General features: G+C 39.7%; 1 protein-coding gene across 11 annotated transcripts in view; it reads right to left on the reverse strand.

Annotated features, from left to right (window-relative positions):
• Window positions 1–18,177, reverse strand: part of macf1a (microtubule actin crosslinking factor 1a) — a 419,348-nt gene that overhangs the window by 147,406 nt on the left and 253,765 nt on the right. For 8 of the 11 annotated variants that reach the window (XM_078423295.1, XM_078423293.1, XM_078423294.1 and 5 more), the window contains 4 exons: window positions 8,854–13,998; window positions 6,442–6,591; window positions 5,657–5,869; window positions 488–724 (listed from right to left, as the gene is read on the reverse strand). The exons of the other annotated variants lie outside the window; for them this stretch is intronic. In XM_078423295.1, the coding sequence (XP_078279421.1) occupies window positions 488–724; window positions 5,657–5,869; window positions 6,442–6,591; window positions 8,854–13,998 (5,745 nt within the window). The remainder of the gene's footprint in view (window positions 1–487; window positions 725–5,656; window positions 5,870–6,441; window positions 6,592–8,853; window positions 13,999–18,177) is intronic. 11 annotated transcript variants of the gene reach the window in all.

Raw genomic sequence — 18,177 nt, forward strand, 5'->3', positions numbered from 1 at the left:
GGGTGACCCCCTTCCTTCTTTCAAGTGGTCGGACAGTGCAGGATCTGGAGTGCCAGCAAGATAACTGGGGCCTCAGTGCGAGGAGAGGAGCACGACCATCAGGGTCAAGTAGAATGGGGCCACAGGAACTGGTGCAGCTGCAAGTGGAGATCTCAAGTATCACCAGGCAAGCCAGATGCCAAAGATGCAGGATTTCCAAATTGGATCGTGGATTACACTTTTATTTATGTATTCACTGCGTAAAGACTTTGACAGTAAAGCAACTTTTCAGCAAGTGGCTTAAAAGCTACAATGTCCGTCTTTACTTTTTCAGCAGGTTGCACTTGAAATGCATTCACTTGGATATCTTAATATTCATAATAACTAGGTTCTCACTTTTACCCATGGTCAGATAATGCATTATATCACACCTGACATTTTGCTTTAGAAATATTTTCTACGGCTCAAAACTATTGTATTTTACATCTAATTGCTGGCTGGTCCAAACCTGCTTGGATTCCACAGGCACGTTATCCTGAAGCTGAAGATCTGGTGTTGTAGTCCATGCCCCAATACTTCCAGAAATATTTCTGAATGACCCGAGTGGCTCATCCAATTGTTTATGCAACAACTGTCTGCTTTGTTGAGGGCTTAAGGCTTGAGCACGATCAGTATTAAAACGTTGGATATCAACATTCACTTCATCAATATCTGCTTTAGTGTGTGACGATGATCCCTTTAGCCCCTACAAAAAAGAATGGGAGGACTAATTGTGAACATGTCAAATAGCAAAAGCTTAAATCCACACTTTGTGATTAAATAATATGAGGATAGAAACAGATATTTTCTTGAAATAACAGTGATTTTGGCTCAATAAATTATGTAATTGCAAAGGAATTTTACATATTTGTAATGCCAATTTTACTTATGCATCAGTCTTATTTTGGCATATTCAGGTATTGGTGCCACATTCTCAGTTCAAACCCTGTGCCTCATGTGGGGGGGGGGGGGTAATCAGCACAATGACACAGCTGGGAGAGCTGCTGCGTCACAGAGCCAACCACAAACCACGTTCCATCCTGTCCTCGGAGGCTGTCTAAGTGGAGTTTGACGTTCTCCCCGTGATCGCGTTGGTTTTCTCCGGGTGCTCCGGTTTGCCCCCCACTTCCCAAAGGCGTGCGGTTTCTTAGGTTAATTGCCGTCTGTAAATTAACCCTAGTGTGTGCAGAGTGGATGCGAAAACTGGGGTAACATAGAAGTAGTGTCAATGGGTGATCGGTGGTCAGTGTGGATTCAGTGGGCCAAAGGGCCTGTTTCCATGCAGTATCTCTAAAGTAAACTCATAGGGTAGTTATTGCTTCTTGCCAGGAGCTCTGCTTCCCCTAAAATTCAAATCATTATTACACCTACGAGCTATGATCATCTGAATTTTTTATTTTGGATTCCTGAAGAAATCAGCATATAAAATAGATAACGTGATCTACCTAATGGGAGAATGTAATGAAATTACTCAAGTGCCCAACTAGTTAAAATGGTGCCCGTTAACCAAACACCAATTCAATGGGAAAACTAGTATTTCGACATATGAATGATATTCAGAAACAGTCTTCACATATCTCAACCAAAGAAATTTAAAACCACCTTATGATCTTTTACCTTTCCAAGCAACCAACTTAAATTTGTGGTTCAGGCAGGCCCTCCTCAAAAATCTGAGCTGACCTTGCAGCTCTGAGAGTACACTGCCCACCCAAAGAAGCCATCATGTGGAATGATTTTAAAAACAGACTCCAAACTTCTCTCAAAGATTTTGGAAGAGAAGGGGAATAATCCCAAGAGTCCTGGCCAACACATACCTCAACAAACCAAATTAAACACAGATTCTCCAGTCATTTGGCTATTGCTATTTCTGGGTGCACGCTATGATCCCTACATGAGAACAACAATTTCAAATGCAATTCATTTCTCGATCACCTTGAATCCGAGAGGGGATGATGGAAATATAAACCTCTCTTTAGCTGGACTGTTTCTATTAGATCTCCACAACTGTCAATGTCCAGCCACATTTTGAGAAATTTAAATTCAATTACGCAAGTCACATGTTATTATTTTATTCCCTTATGCAGAAGAACAACTTTTATTGGGCAAAATTACTTGTTAAGCTTTCCGAATGCAGTCTTTGGTAAACCAGAACCCACTGCCAGCAACTGGCAACATGCACCCAGCCTTGCCTCACTTTTTAAATACCTCTTTACCTTGTGGAGAGATGCTATTTTGAATTGCACTTTCCAGCAACAACAAAGTCATCTTGTATTGATGACACACGGCAGTGAGTGGTGTAAACAGTTTAAAAATGTAGACAGCTGGCTAAATTGAGCCCATTGACCAAACACCCATTCAAAAGGAAAAACTAATATAACCACATGTGCAGTATATTCAGAAACATTCTTCTCTTATCTCAAACATAATTAAAAACCGATTTTCTAGTCATTTTCCTATTCCTATTTATGGGCAAAAAACCCCCCACATTTGGAGCAAATTATAATCTTTTCATTTTTCTTGTCCATCAAAGGAATTTCCCTCTGAAAGGCACAACATAGAAACAGGCCATTTGGCCCATCGAGTCCACGCTGACCAGCACTAATTTTATGTTATCTCACTTTCTCATCTGCTCCCAACATACCAGGGCAATTTACAAAGGCCAAATAACCTACAAACCCACATGTATTTGGGATGTGGGAGGAAACCAGAGCACCCAGAGGAAGGCCACATGGTCACAAGGAGAACGTTCAAACAGTTCTCACAGACAGCACCCGAAGTCGGGATCGAACCTCGGTCTCTGGCGCTGCGAGGTAGTGAAATGTATAGACTCCATGAGGAATCCCGGGTCAGAAACACTGGAAATGGTTCCCAGCAAGATCTGGTCTGCTGTCTAACATAATATCGAAGGCTCTTTTTAAAAACTCACTAACTTAATTGTAATGTAACAAGTCAAGGCAACTGTTTGAATTTTGCTTTCAATAATATTCCTAATGATCTGACTACTGATTACCCTGCAAAATGCGTTAGCAGACAATGCTCCTAATCACTGTGATGACTAATCACTGAATATATTTTCTGATAATTTAGCAAATCCAGTTTTGAAAGACCAACTAAAATAACTGCATGCTCATTCAAGGATACAATTTTTGGTTTTGGAGCTGCAGAGCAGGTGGTTTAAAGAAACAACTTGTCTCATCACACACGATGTTCATTTTTTCTGTCTGATCCAGGGTGTATTTTATGATTGATGTTGATGTATAGTGCTGAAATACTGCGATCACAATTTTGGCAATGGTACAGATTTAATTGTAACATATTGTGTCCAGATGGAACACTGATCAAAGTTTAATCTTACATTGACTATTTCATCTATTGGAAAGAAGCTGAATATTTCACTATTATACAACTCACAAATTTGCCCCCCCCCATATGATGTGGACACCTGGCAAATTAAACCTGATCCTCGGAAAAACTTTTGAAAAAGCTTTTTTTCCCCATTAATAACAGACAGCAAGCCAACACTTTCTCTTTCTTCTCTGGTTTTTGTTTAATCTAATTTTAACAGATATTCTCTTGACTGCTTTATGACAAAGTGTAAAAAATCAGCACACTTAAAACAATTGCCATTTATTTCACAAAATGCTGGAGTAACTCAGCAGGTTCAGGCAGCATCTCAGGAGAGAAGGACCCATTCCTTCTCTCCTGTGATGCTGCCTGACCTGCTGAGTTACCCCAGCATTTTGTGAAATAAATACCTTCGATTTGTACCAGCATCTGCAGTTATTTTCTTATAAAACAATTGCCAAATGAGTTTCAGTTATTACAAAATATTAAGGTCATAAAGCATAGTTTAGTTGACCACCGTTGAAGGTAAATGCTTGATCAGTTGAAGAATCAAATCAACCACTATTTGTTTTCCAATCCAGGACAAAAAAAGTATGCAGGATCAGCATTGTGATTCAATGAACCATCACAAATTCCAGTTACTAAGTCAGTGATAAATTGGTCAAAGATTGAATTGGACATACATTAACACGATGTAATAGTTGAAAAACTCTAGCTTAAGTGGCAGTTCAGCAACTGCTAATGGATATGCAACCATTCACGTCAAGGTTGAACACTGAGAACTGCCTAAGAAACAGAATTCCCCAAGGCTCGATACTGGCCCCCATGCTCTTCAATCTCTATATCAGCGATCTGCCACGCACAACCTCGTGCCAGTATGGATACGCAGATGACTTGGCCCTTCTGCACTCGGACAAGAGTTGGTCAAATGTTGAGGATGTGCTCTCAGCGGATATGGAACTTGTCGCGGGCTACTTTAAGACCTGGAGACTAAAACTGAGTGTGGCAAAAACCACAACGGCCTTTCACCTGAACAACAAGGCAGCTCAACGCCAGCTAACCGTCAATGGGTCACCCCTACCCTACAACCCATTTCCTACATACTTTGGGGTGAAACTAGATCGGCAGCTGACCTACAAGCAACACCTTGAAGCTCTCCGTGCTAAAGTCTCGGCACGGAACAACCTCCTGCGTTGCTTGGCCGGATCGTCATGGGGCGCCAGGACATCTACTCTCTGAACCAGTGCTCTTGCACTCGTGTACAGCGCCACTGAGTACGCCGCCCCAGCATGGTGCCGCAGCGCTCATACCAGCAAGCTAGACGCCACCCTCAACGACACCATGCGGATCATCACCGGCTGCCTACGCCCTACTCCGACGGATCTCCTGCTGGTGCTCGCAGGTATCGCACCCACCAAGCTTCGCAGAGAGATCTTCACTCATAGGTTGTTGTGCAAGGCCCCATCGGACGCCAAACATCCTCTGCACCACCTCGCCCAGGATTCACAGCAACTGGGACCTCAACGCCTGTCGTCTCGTCGCCCTTTCTCCTGTCATGCAGCGACCCTCTGTGGCTCCGGTTTCAACATACTAGGAGCATGGAGAACCAGCTGGGAACAGACATCGCGACCTCCACAATTCACTGTCGCACCGAACACCACGGCCCCACCCGGCTCGGACATGCCCCGCAAAGAGTGGGTCGCCCTGAACCGGCTCCACACAGGGGTCGGCCGGTTCAACGCCAACATGCATCGATGGGGGTTGCGTTCATCAGCAGCCTGTGTGTGTGGAGCAGACCAGCAAACAGCGCAGCACGTCATTTTCGACTGCACTGTCCTCCATCCCCCTGGTGGAGGGGTAGACCTCACGGCCCTCGACAACAGCACATTGCACTGGGTACAGCGCCTGGAGGGCGTTACATAATTTCTGCTGCCTCAAACGCAAGAAGATGATTCAATAATTTACCGTTGATTACATGCTATCCTCATACAGGTTCAATTGACGGCAGACATACAGATTTGTAGGTTAATTGGCTTCAGTAAAAATTGTAAATTGCCCCTAGTATGTAGGATAGTGCTAGTGTATGGAGTGATTGCCGGTTGGCATGGACTCGGTGGGTGGAAGGGCCTGTTTCCGTGCTGTATCTCTAAACTAAACAAACCAACCACCAAGTATATACTTTCATTAGATGACCTTTATACACTGATCATGGATAATACACACAAAGGAAGGGAGAACACCAAGAAATATATATTTTTAAATGATTTGATATTCTGTCTTTCACTTAGCTTACTTTCTTAGTTACCAGAATATCTGCCAAAGCTCCATGCCAAGTTTTTGACACCTCGCGGGCTGAGGCAAATGAGATCTGCAAGCTTTTTGAGTCTTTCTCAAGTGCCTTCTGTAATTGATCAGGTACATATTGTGTGCATCCTTCGAGTCTCTTAACCAATATCATCTCTTGGTCAATCTGGACTGCTAGCTTCTCAAGTTCTGCTTCAAAGCCCTAAAAACAGTGTGAAAGACACCAGCATTTTCAATAATGATAAAAATCAGATATCAAAACAAATAAATAGAATGCAATGTACTGTTTAACCATCAAAACTAAGCAAACTTTGAGGAAAAATTCCAAACTCAAACCAAATTCAAGGAAATTAATTGGCTGGGTAAATGTAAAAATTGTCCCTAGTGGGTGTAGGATGGTGTTAATGTACGGGGATCGCTGGGCGGCACGGACTTGGAGGGCCGAAAAGGCCTGTTTCCGGCTGTATATATATGATATGATATGATGAAAGACAAAGTGCTGGAGTAAATCGGTGGATCAGGCAGCATTCCTGGAGAATATGGATAGATGACGTTTCAGGTTGGGAACCTTCTTCAGAAGTGACCGAAGAAGAGACCTGACCCCAAACATTAGCTACCCATGGTCTCCAGAGATGCTGTCTTGCATGCTGAGTTACTCCAGCACTTTGTGTCTTTCTTTGGTAAACCAGCATCTGCAGTATCTTGTTTTTACAAAGCAGAATTCAGTTCTGATAAATAAATATCAATCTTAACTATTAAGCATGATGGACTAACCTTTGCCAAGTGCAATTGTTCAAGAAGCATTGCCATGTTGTCACCGACTGGCTTCTGTTGCTTCAGCCTGACCTCAATATCCAGCACATGAGACAGGTAAGAAACAAGATTCTTGTCATGTTCCAGGCATTGCTGCTTAATACATAAAGGCTGGTGACATAGGAAATATTAAAAAATAGCTAAATTATAATTTCATGGAATTCAATAGAAATGAGACTTTTTTTTTAAACTGCAACACAGATTGATCTATGCACCTACAAAACTGTGGATGATTTTGCACCACACTTGGAGTATTATGTTCTGTTTTGGTCACCTTGCTATAGAAAAGATGTCATTAAGCTGGAAAACTTGCAGAAAAGATTATTTGAGGATTTTGTCAGGATTCAAGTGCCTGAGCTGCAGGGAGAAGTTGGGCAGATAGGACTTTACTTCTTGGAGTGCAGGAGGTTCAGGGGCGATCTTATGGCAGGGTATAAATTCATGAGCCCATAACTCTGTGAAAGACTGCTTTAATTGCCATCCTGCTTGGAGGATAAAGAACACCATCTATTATATGTACGATAGTACATAACAGCTGACTTAAAATATAGATTTCACTTTCCAGCTTTGATAGGAAGGGCATGTAGCAACTTTTCCTACCAAGAAATTGAAATTGTCAGTTTTCCTCGGTATTCCATCAAAATGCGATTAATGTTATACTCTGAATCAATGCAATCAGAACTTTCACTTTGATAACATTTTATCCAGTTGTGGTAAATGTAGGAAATGTGAAAATGCCAAATTTCAGCCTCACTGCTGTTTAATCTTTCACTGGGTTGTTATAATAAAGTTACTTAAGTAATTTCTACTTCAAAAAGATTTTACATGCATTATTGGAAGCAGTGAGGAAACAGATAAGAGTATCTACACAAAGAGCAGTTGGAAGAAAGGGAGGAACTGGCACAAATTCAGCACGATGGCTGTGTAGAATAACAAGTGAAATAGTACAAAGCCTTCTGCAAACCACAGTAAATATTTACGACGATTTGCATGGTCACATAGACCTTAATCAGACACTGGGAGATATGTCCAGAAGGGAGTCATGTTGATTAGAGAATCTTCTAGCACAGGAGGCTACCATTCAGATAATCATGCCTGTGTTGGCTCTTTGAAGTTGTTGTTTGAGCTATTAAAATAATTGGAGACATTCGCAAAGTGGTCTGAAGTACACTTACATTAATTTGTATTTCTTTATTCTTCAATTCTATCCTCCAACCTGAACCAAATCAGCCCCCAGCAATCTACTTGCTTTCCAACTACCTAATCTCTAGAGATAACATGGTTTTAGATCATAGAATTATCTGCAGTAAACATCAGATGAAATAATTCAGAGTAACTTTTGTTCGATTTCGAACATAGAACAGATCAAACAACTGAATTGATGCAGAATTTGTTCGAAGTGCAACCCCCATGTGTTGGAACATAACAAGGGCACTTAAATATTTTATTGTAAATTGAAGCATTATGCATCGAATACAAATTTTGAAAGGATTTAGTATAAAACAATTTTTTTCATTTTAGCAGTAAATGAAAGCTTATTTGAATCCAAGTCCCCCCCCCCAAGCATGTCCAACTGTGGTTCATCATCAACTGAATCTCAAGTCAGTCGCTAATCGCTATTTCACTCACAATTCTACTCAACTATGAGTAAAAAGCAACACTCAATTGGGTCATCTTAAATACAAGAATGCAGATGAGGTGAAAAAAACTACCAATATTTGGCTTTTTCCTGAATTTCCATTTTAACTGAATTCTGCCTGAGCAGATTAGTGTACCAGTTTCCCAAAATTAAGTAAGCATTTTCCAGTTAACAATGGTTTACAAAATGTCACTTTTCAAGGCCAATAGTGAAGATATTCATCTTTATTCATGGGATAGAGATCTCATTTCAGATGTATTTTGTTAATCTTTATTTCCAATACCCATGAAAATGAAATAAAAAAGTTTTCATTCCATTCTCAGTACTACACTGCTGATCAATTTAAATTTTGTTCTTGGGATACTTCCTAATTATTTCCTAAATATTTGAAACAAACGCATGGGTTAAGGAAATGCAACACTGCAGCATGTTATTAAATTGTAAATGAAGACCTTGGAGCAGTCAGTTATCCCATCAATTGACCTTTTCCATCACCTGTCCCCAATTTGACTGAACAACATTTACAAGAATGCTCAACACCAAGTTTGGAAGCAGGCTTTCAAAAGGGGAAAGTTGTACCAGAGCACGACTGTATACCTGCAGGGACTAGTAGGGACCAGCATTCAAGGAAATCCTCCGTCCTCTCAATTGGGCCGAAGCGATCAAAGGATGTGAAAAGACAGAAATATAAAAATAATTCTAATGTTTAACGAAGAATGACCCAATATGCTTACCTGTATTTCAGTTATCACTTCTTGTTTGTCCTCAGCATTTTCAGCATCTTTGTTGATAATCTGTCCTTCTTCATTCAAGACCATAAATGTTGGTTCATCAATCTGTTTCTGCAGGACGTCTTCATTTATCATCTTCGGGATACTTTTATTCTCCTCTTCAAAATTAGAATTCAATTTTTTGTCCAAGATAGGCTTGATACATTCTGCCAATTCATTTTTTCTTTGTTCTTCTGCAACTTTTATTTGTTCACACCTTTCATCTATCCTCAAGTCGACTACATCTCTGGATTTGGCATTTGGCTGCCTGCCTTCTGAAAGCATTGCCATGCTTTCACTGTTTTCAGACCTTTTTATGGGCATCACAAACACATTCCGTTCACTTGCAGTTGAAAGTTTATTTTCATTTTCTGACATTTTACCTGCTGATTCTCCATCTTCAGTTACACTGTCCAGTTCCCTTACTTTACCAGGTGGTTCTTCATTACATCCAACATGTTGGACCATTTCAACAAATGACTGCAATTCACCTGAACTTTCGTGAATTGATTTTGCAATGGGCTCCTTTATTTGTTTTAAAAGCATTCTTCCGTCGTCCTTAGTTTTCGACATGCTCTCTCCTAAACGTTCATCATTCGTTGCTTGTTTAGCCGGTTCCTCACTTTCCTTCAGTAAGTAATCAGGAAGTCCGTTCCTACTTAACAGTGTATGTTCCCTTGCATCTAACTTGAATTCGTTCATTCCACGATCCATTGTCAAATAAATCCCTTGATCACTCTCATCCTTCACATCATGAGAAATCACTATTTGTTTTTCATCAGCAGAATGATCCTTCTTTCTTTTCATAAAGATCCTTTCATCAGTTATTTCCAAACTCATAACATCTTGCACATTCGCCATAATGTCAAAGCCATCCTTTGAATAATTATTAAGCTCCATTTCCTCCTCAACCACTTGCCCCACATTGCTAATGTTTGTTTCTCTGCCCATGTACACCATTTCTTCAGGGGCTAACACAGTGGGGATATCATTTTTTTCTTTGTTCTGATGTACTGCATATTTCATATCAACAGATTTCAGAGAAAGTGAATCCTTTGTAACAAGGGTTTGTTCTACCAGTCGTTGTCCAGATGATAAAGACACTGGATTGTCATGAAAATTAGGTACTTTGTTTTTATAACTGATAACTGAATTTTCATCCCTAATCCTCCAATGGGTGCCCGTTTCCATTCCTGGAGATAATATCTGACTCCCTTCGTTTGAGAGTGTCTCGTCGAAAGATGTACTTGCTACGAGTGGCATAATGAATTTTCCCATCTCTATATTAGTGCCCAGGTCAGGATCAGAATATTCACCAGTAGGTCTGACATTGGACTGGATTTCTTCAGCCATTTCATGGCTTAACAGACCATTGTCAACCGCCTGAAAGAGTGGAACTCTCTCTCCAGTGAGCGGATCAATTACTCCTCCATCCAAAAGCTGATTTGTGACAATAATCTCAAACATATCATCATCTAGTAGCTCACTTTGTGCAGCTTTTTGCAGTGTCATCCTGTCGCCAGTGGTACTATCTACAATCCCACCACTATCAGCCTGGGCTTGCAGCAGTCTCATGGCAGCGACTGGGTCCACTTGCCTCGTTTTTGCTGCTTCAGCAATTGTTAAGTTCTTGCCTGTTAGTTCATCTCGGATACCTGTCAAATATCTTGCTTCCATATATCTCTGGCCCGATTCCAAGTCTATTTTTCCTTTTTTGATTAACTCCGAGTAAGGTATTATCCTACACTGCTGAGGATCTACAATTCCTTGGTGCTGCTCAGAGGACATTGCTTTTGTCAGTGCAGATGTTCTTCCTTGATTAGTGCCTTGTGTTAATGTCAGATTTTCGGAAGCTACCGGCTCCTTAAGGCTTCTACTCCAGGCTTGAGTTTCTTTAGTTTTGAAAGCAAATGCAGTGTTCTCCAGGTCAAATGATGCTGCATCAGATAAAGTAATTGGCTGCATAGTCTTTGGATGGATAAATGCACGCTGACAAGCTTTCTCCACTTCAATCAATTCGCTTGCTATATCCTGATCAATCAGACCGCATTTAACAGCATCCGTCACGGAAAGTCTCATTCCTGACAGGTGATGATTAATTCCCCCAAAGAACACCTGCTTTTTCAAAATGTTAAGCATGGCTTCTTTATCAATGATTCCCCTCTTTCTTGCTTCAACAGCTGTTATGCGTTCTTTTGTTTGTGGGTCCACTATGCCATTCATTTCCATTTGTAAAGAAATCATGCGTAGTTTTGTTTTTTCATCCGATTCTCTTCCCTTTGTGGCCTTTTCTAGCTTGATCAAATTATCCAGATGGACATTATCCACTAAGCCCATTTTTGATGCTAAAGTCACTGATAGCTGTTTGCCTCGTTTTAAGTCAACGATCCCACCAGAAATGACCTGTCCCTCCAGGACTCTTGCTGCAGTTTCTTGATCCAGAAGCCCAACTTCAGCTGCATCCTTGACTGAACGCACAGAAGTGCAACCTGGAGAGATGACCCCACAGATAATTTTCTCAGAGTTCAAGATCTTCCGAATCATCTGTTCATTCACCAGACCCTCATCTACTGCCTCAGCCACCGTCACAGTTTCACAAGTCTGTGGATCAAAGAAACCACTGAAGATGGACAGTTTTTCCACTAGTTTGAGAGCAGTGTGGCTTGGAAGCACTCCCCTGGTTACTGCTTCATTCAGTACTAGTCTCTGGCCTGTCTGTTCATCAATGACACCGCCATTTTGAAGCTGGTCAATCAGATCATTTAAAGTGGATTCATCATCCAAATAGTCTTCTCTTGGATTTGACATTATTGGCAATTCCTGGCATTGGAAATATTTAGCCGGATCATTTTGTTCAGGATTTTGCTCACCACTATGCAATTCTGCAATTTTCCCTTTTAAGGACCTATTCACATTGCCTTGGCCAATTCCATTTTTGATATCACACGTTGTTGGTCCAATCCTGCTAACACTTACGGCAGCTTTGGCTCCATTATTTAGTATTACACCACACCGAGTCTCTTGCAATGACCCGTGAACTGCTGATGTTGGAACACCTCCAACTGAACTGGTTGAAGTAATTCGAGAGTCTGGCAGATGGAACGCTTCAACTGTCTGCAAAACTATGGCTTCTCCCTCAAAGCATTTATTGTCGACTTGATCCTGTGAAGTGGATTGAATTTTTACATCACTTATTGTACAATGAGAAGCTTCAGTAACTATGCTAGACATATTTGCTTTCTGTGATCCTTTTGTAGATTTTTCAGCGACATTTGATTCTATACTAAATACACTTTCAAATTTAGATTTGCTGGGCAATATTTTCAGTTTTTCTTTTTGACCACTTTCATATTCCGTTCCGTCCAGTTCCTTTCCAGCTGCTTGTTGTTCATTTGTCACAATATTCTTGCAACAGATTTCAGTCTTATATATTTTTTCTTCAGAGGCTGGAAAATCCACATTCTTCTTTAAAGGCATTTCCTCACTGTTTCTAATTTCCCTAATCCATCCATCCGATTGTCTTTCACACATTCCATAACCAGCTTCTATCTTATCACTTGCTTTCGAGCTGTCATTTCGTTTTAATGTTAGCTTCTCTGGATGGTATAATTCAACATAATTTGTGGTGGTATCATATTCTTTATTGCATTCTTCCAACGTATCTTTACTTTTCAAAACTGCAGTGTTTACTCTTGCTTTTATGAATTCTTTAGTGATGTCATTCAACTTGGCATCAATCAAAAGCAATCTGTTACCATTATGCACATTCATATAACTTTGTGCCATTAAGAAAGACAATAGCCTTTCTTCTACTATTTGACTATGGGAGACTTGTGTATTGTTGTCAGCAACCAGGGATTTCAGACTGGAATTTGGCTGTATTCCACCAGCCGTCCTCCAGTTCAATCTGTCTACAATTGGAAAACCAGGTTCTTTCATATTTGGCATCGTATCTGGAATACAAATTGACTTCAGTACTTCAGCAGCTTTGTCGTCTAAAATTCCTTGCTCAATTGATTCTTCCCAAGACAGTACCTCAGTGGTTTCTGGGCAATAAAGTTCTGATATGGTGGGTCTCTTCTTCAGGATTGCGTGTGCGAGATCTATGGAGACAAGACCTTGTTGCATTGCGCTGGCCACAGGAAGGACTTCACCAGATTTTGGCCACAGCAGTCCCTTAAAGGACAGCTGTGACTCCAGTACAACCAATGCACTTCTTGAAGACATCAAATCTCGTTGTACAGCCTCATCCAGAGTCAATCGCTGAGCTGAGACAGGATCGATAATACCGCCCGTCTGGATTTGACGAATTAATATGGAACAAGCTATATCATGATCGATGAGATTATGTCTTACTGCTTCATCCACTGTCAATCGGTGCCCTGTTCTTGGGTCTACGATGCCTCCTGCAAATAATTGGGTCTCTAAAAGTCTGACCATCACCTGTTGGTCTATCAAGCCTTCTTGGATAGCACGGAATAAGCTGACCTTCCTTCCAGATGTCAGACATATCATCCCACCGGCAAGTTGCTTTATTGGAAATAAAGTTAATCCACTTTCTTTATCTACAACGCATCGTTGTATCAGTTCTGAAAATCCAAGCTTTTCTCCTGTGTTAGGATCAATCAAACCTTTCTGTATTCTTTGTCTAGCCTTCATCTTAGAGTGCAGGGAAGCACTGATCAGGCCCAGTTGGAAAGCTTTCTCTAGATCCACAGCTTCAGCTGTTGGCAGGTTTCCAAAGCCACAGTTAAGCTGTATCTCCAAAATCTTCAGTCCCACATTCTCTTCAATTTTCTTCTCTTCAACAGCAGCAGCCACAGGAAGAAGGTTATTGCTCTTAAAATCCGTGCTTTTCAAGAGCTGCGCGGCAGCCTGCAGCTCTTTCAAGGATTTAGCTGTTCGATTATCTATCGCACCTCTTTCTAAAGCTTGTTCCACCGTCAGGTATTCACAGGTTTCAGGAATAAGGAGGCCAGAATTAATCACTTGAATCTGGAGCAGGGCAAGGCCTGTGTCCTGGTCTATAAAACCCTTCTGCATGGCACGGAAAATTGAAAAGATTTCTACTGTTCCCAGGTCAATCACACCTGCAATTGTTTCATTCTCCTGGAAAATGTAAACCACAAGTTAAGTCTCTGAACTAGCAACTGATAAATCTGCAAACATACTTGTAAAATATAAACCGATAATTCTACTAATATTTGGTTTATTTTTTCTGAACTGTTCTCAACAGAATAGGTTTAGGGTTTAGGTTTATTATTGTCACATGCACGGAGGTACAATGAAAAGCTTATACTGTAATTATCTATACATAGATAATGACTAAATATGGGATGGAGAGGCAAAATAAATAAATAGGCCGCAGAATTGTAGTTTAGAAAAAAGTTACAATTATTGAATTTGGTTTTTAACTGGTTTACAATTGTCACTCACTTTCATTTGCATGACCTTGTCAAAAAGTGTCCAATCAATTTTACATTTGTATCAATTTTACACTTGCAGTTTTGAATTTGGCATGAAATTTCCACTGCAAAGTAATAAATTCACATCATCTCACTAATCTCCAGTTAATTAACTGATGTTGAATAGCTCTGTGCCAGCTTTTACACAGCCTTGAAAACAGACTCATGCAAGAAATGAATCTGTATCAATGCTTGTCAATGGGGCATTATGTGCAGACCTTCCTGAACTGGTACAACATTGAATTAACCCTGGCGCTATTTCATCCCTTTAAACGCTTATGTATTCGTAGGACACTTAGAAATTATGGATATAATTGTGTACCTCCAGATACATAACGTGACTATTAACATAAAAGAGTTTCGCAAAATAACCTGGCAAAGAAGCCGTAGTCATTGAGCTCTTTGAACTTGAGCCAGTTCTTTTCAAAATAAATGTAATTGTCTCACTGCCCAGTATTTTTCCTGTATCCTTTCAATTTATTTTGTTTTCTCTCAAGTATTTATACTGTTGCCCTTCAAAGCTATTTTTGAATAGACAACCTTCATTGCATTTGAAAACTTAACTGACTACACTGAAAAACATTTTTGCACATATTGCAAAATATTAAAGTTATAAGAAATCACGCCTTTTAGAAATAATTGGAAGAATGTCGTTTGGAATAAATGTGGAACAAATAATCTCGGTTTCTGATAATCATGTTCATACATTCTAAGAGCAGAATTTTGCCGTTCGGCCCATCAATTCTACTCTGCCATTTAATCATGACTGATCTATCTATCTCTCTCAACCCCATTCTCCTGCCTTCTCCCCTTAACTCCTGACACCCTTACTAATCAACAAAAATCAATCTCCACTTTAAAAAATATCCACTGACTTGGCCTCTGCTGCCATCTGTGGCAGGATCTATGGGACAATTATATTTAGAGCAATAATGGCCCTCTCTCTTAACAGGAGCCATCATTTGCAATATATACTGTATGTCAAGTTGCACTGACTACAAAATTATACATTTTCCTTTTATGATTAATGGAGCAAACTTCTAAACTAAGACATCATGCACACAGGGCTTTTAAAAACTGTGAAGGAATTCAAGAACCAGATATATTATTCACAGATATTAGACAGAATGAATAATTTCTGCATTACCTCTGAGCTTGTGGTATCATGGGACAGAAATACAGTAAGCATAACATTTTGCACAAAAAAAGCAAGCAACACAGCAAACATAAAGATGATATTGTCTAGACAAAATGCTTAGTAAGATGTCTACACTTCTGTAATATGTAAATCTTTGAATTCATAGTTGTTTAAAGACTTCCTGAGTCATTATGGGTATTAGATTTAGACAGCAGAAACAGATTATGTGAAATGTGTTACTCCTTTCAGAACTGCTTATTTAACGTAGGCTAATCCTTTCAGAAAGAAATCCAAATCACCATCAAAATACAAAGCATCTCGAATTTCACAATATTTTTCGTAACATCTGCCATTTAGGACAGCTTTAAAGCTGTGCTCAGAAATGGTTGAGCTGAATTCTGACGTTTCAAGTCATTAACAGGACGGAAAGGAAATCAGATATTTTTTTTCCCTGGTCTAGGGACTGAATTTCATTTCTTTCTACAGACTAAACAATAGACTTCTATATATTTTAAATTTCACATGGATAGTTATATATTGCGTTAGGAATGTTAACCTATCTAGTTCAATAAGTGAACTGGATTAGTGTATTTGTTTTTAATAGCACTAATTATGAAATTTCAATAATTTCATAATTAGAATTCTTTCTCAGAACTGAGACTGTGCACATAAAAATGTTCCATTTTTTGTTCCCCGTCCCCTTTTAATTGTATTTAATTTACAAAACAATAAAGAGGTTGGATAGACATGTTGGAGATAGAGTACAGTGTATAAGATTATGAGAGGCAATGATAGGATACAGTCAGAACCTTTTTCTCAGGGTGGAGATGTCCAACACTAGATAGCACAGCTGGAAGGTGAGAGGGGGAAAGTTTAACAGAGATGTGCAGGGCAAGATTTTGTAGTAGGAGTAGTAGTAGGAGCCTACTGCTCCAGAGGTGGTGGTGGAAGCAGATACGATAGTGGTGTTTAAGAGGCTTTCAGATAGGCACATGTAAGTGCAGGGAATGGAGGGATATGGATCATGTGCAGACAGATGAGATCAGTTTAACGTGGCATCATGTTCGGCATAAACATTGTGGGCTGAAGGGTCCATTCTGTGCTGTAGAGTTCTATGTTCGATAATTCCTGAACCAGAAGACATCCACTTAACCTGCTCCTTCTCTTTGCATACACTGATTTTGTTGACCACCTTGTGAGCAAGCACTGGGACTTCCTCCAATTCTAGACACAAGTGATATTGCTGCCCGCTCTAATGGATGGGAGGGGAGATCGTCATTAAGCGTAGACTTGCCCGAAGGCGTTTTGGGGGCATTTGTGTAGTTATCGAGCAACAACATGGAACAGTTATGTTCCTTTTTGGACATTTGGGGCTTTGTTGAAACTCATATCAAAGATGTCTGACGTTTTATTAATGAGTTTTGTTTTGTTCATTATTGTCTAATATTTTAATTGGAGTTAGAGTCACGAATACAAATACAAAAACATAACGAAGATTTAATATAACAAATTTAGTACAGAAGAAGACAAAAACATTTACTTACCAGCAATGGCGGCTTGCCAGTGGCAAAGCAGAGCTAATGCGAGTATTTCAGCAGTATCACACACACAGTGTAAGCTTGTTGTTAAGTCCAGCATGCGGCGTTTATAGGGATATTTGATATCAAATTTTAATCCATCTTCTATTTGAGAATGGTTAGTTTTTGAGTTGTAAGCAAGGATGCTGGTTAATTTGACATATTTATTCACAATTCATAGTGACACATCATGCTCAACTGGTCATGGAAATTCAGAATTGATAATGATCGCACTATGCCGTTTACAGCAAGCAAAGGTTATACCACACTTCAAACATGGATTCCCTTCCACAGTGCAGCATAAGATACACAAAATAAACATTTACCTTTCGCCTGAATGATACAGGCAAGGCAGGTTTGACGATAAATTAATTTGAGATAAATAACCAAAAGCCTTTAAAAGATACTGAAATAGGTCAATAAATGTGTGGTGTGATCACATTAAAATTTAAATGATATTTTCCATTTCACAGTGCATCACTGTACACAAGACAACATTTCATATATATATATATCTAGATATATATATATATATTTTATATATACATACACATATATATATATTTGTCCTAGATGATCGGAAAGAAATTTCAGAAAACTGGTAAAGAACAAGGAAACTTACTGATTTACCACGTACACACACACACACACACACACACACACACACACACACACACACACACACACACAGTCATGGGCAGATGAAGCAATATAAAATGAACATGATGTCTCAGCAAATTCAGAATGTTTCTCAGGCAATAAATCGTCATCTCATTGGGTGGAAGTGATCATCGCTGTGATTTATAAGATGTGCTCTGCATTACTCCAAAAATTTGGATAAAACCATAAAACTAGGATCCCATTCTCTCATCTCGGGTGAACATAAAGGATTCCAGGGCACAAATCAAAGAGAAAGTGGGAGATTTTCCATCATGGAAACAATTAATACACTTTAATGTTTCTTCTTTCAGCCTATCATGCATAAATTAGCTCATGAGAAAACAGATGTATAAACAGAAAATGTTGGAAACTATCAGCAAGTCAGGCTCATCTTGACATGTTGAATGTTGCCAGCATTCTGTGCTTATATCTCAGATATCCAGCATCT

This window comes from Rhinoraja longicauda, chromosome 27 (assembly GCF_053455715.1).
Source record: "Rhinoraja longicauda isolate Sanriku21f chromosome 27, sRhiLon1.1, whole genome shotgun sequence".
Classification (NCBI taxonomy): domain Eukaryota; kingdom Metazoa; phylum Chordata; class Chondrichthyes; order Rajiformes; family Arhynchobatidae; genus Rhinoraja; species Rhinoraja longicauda.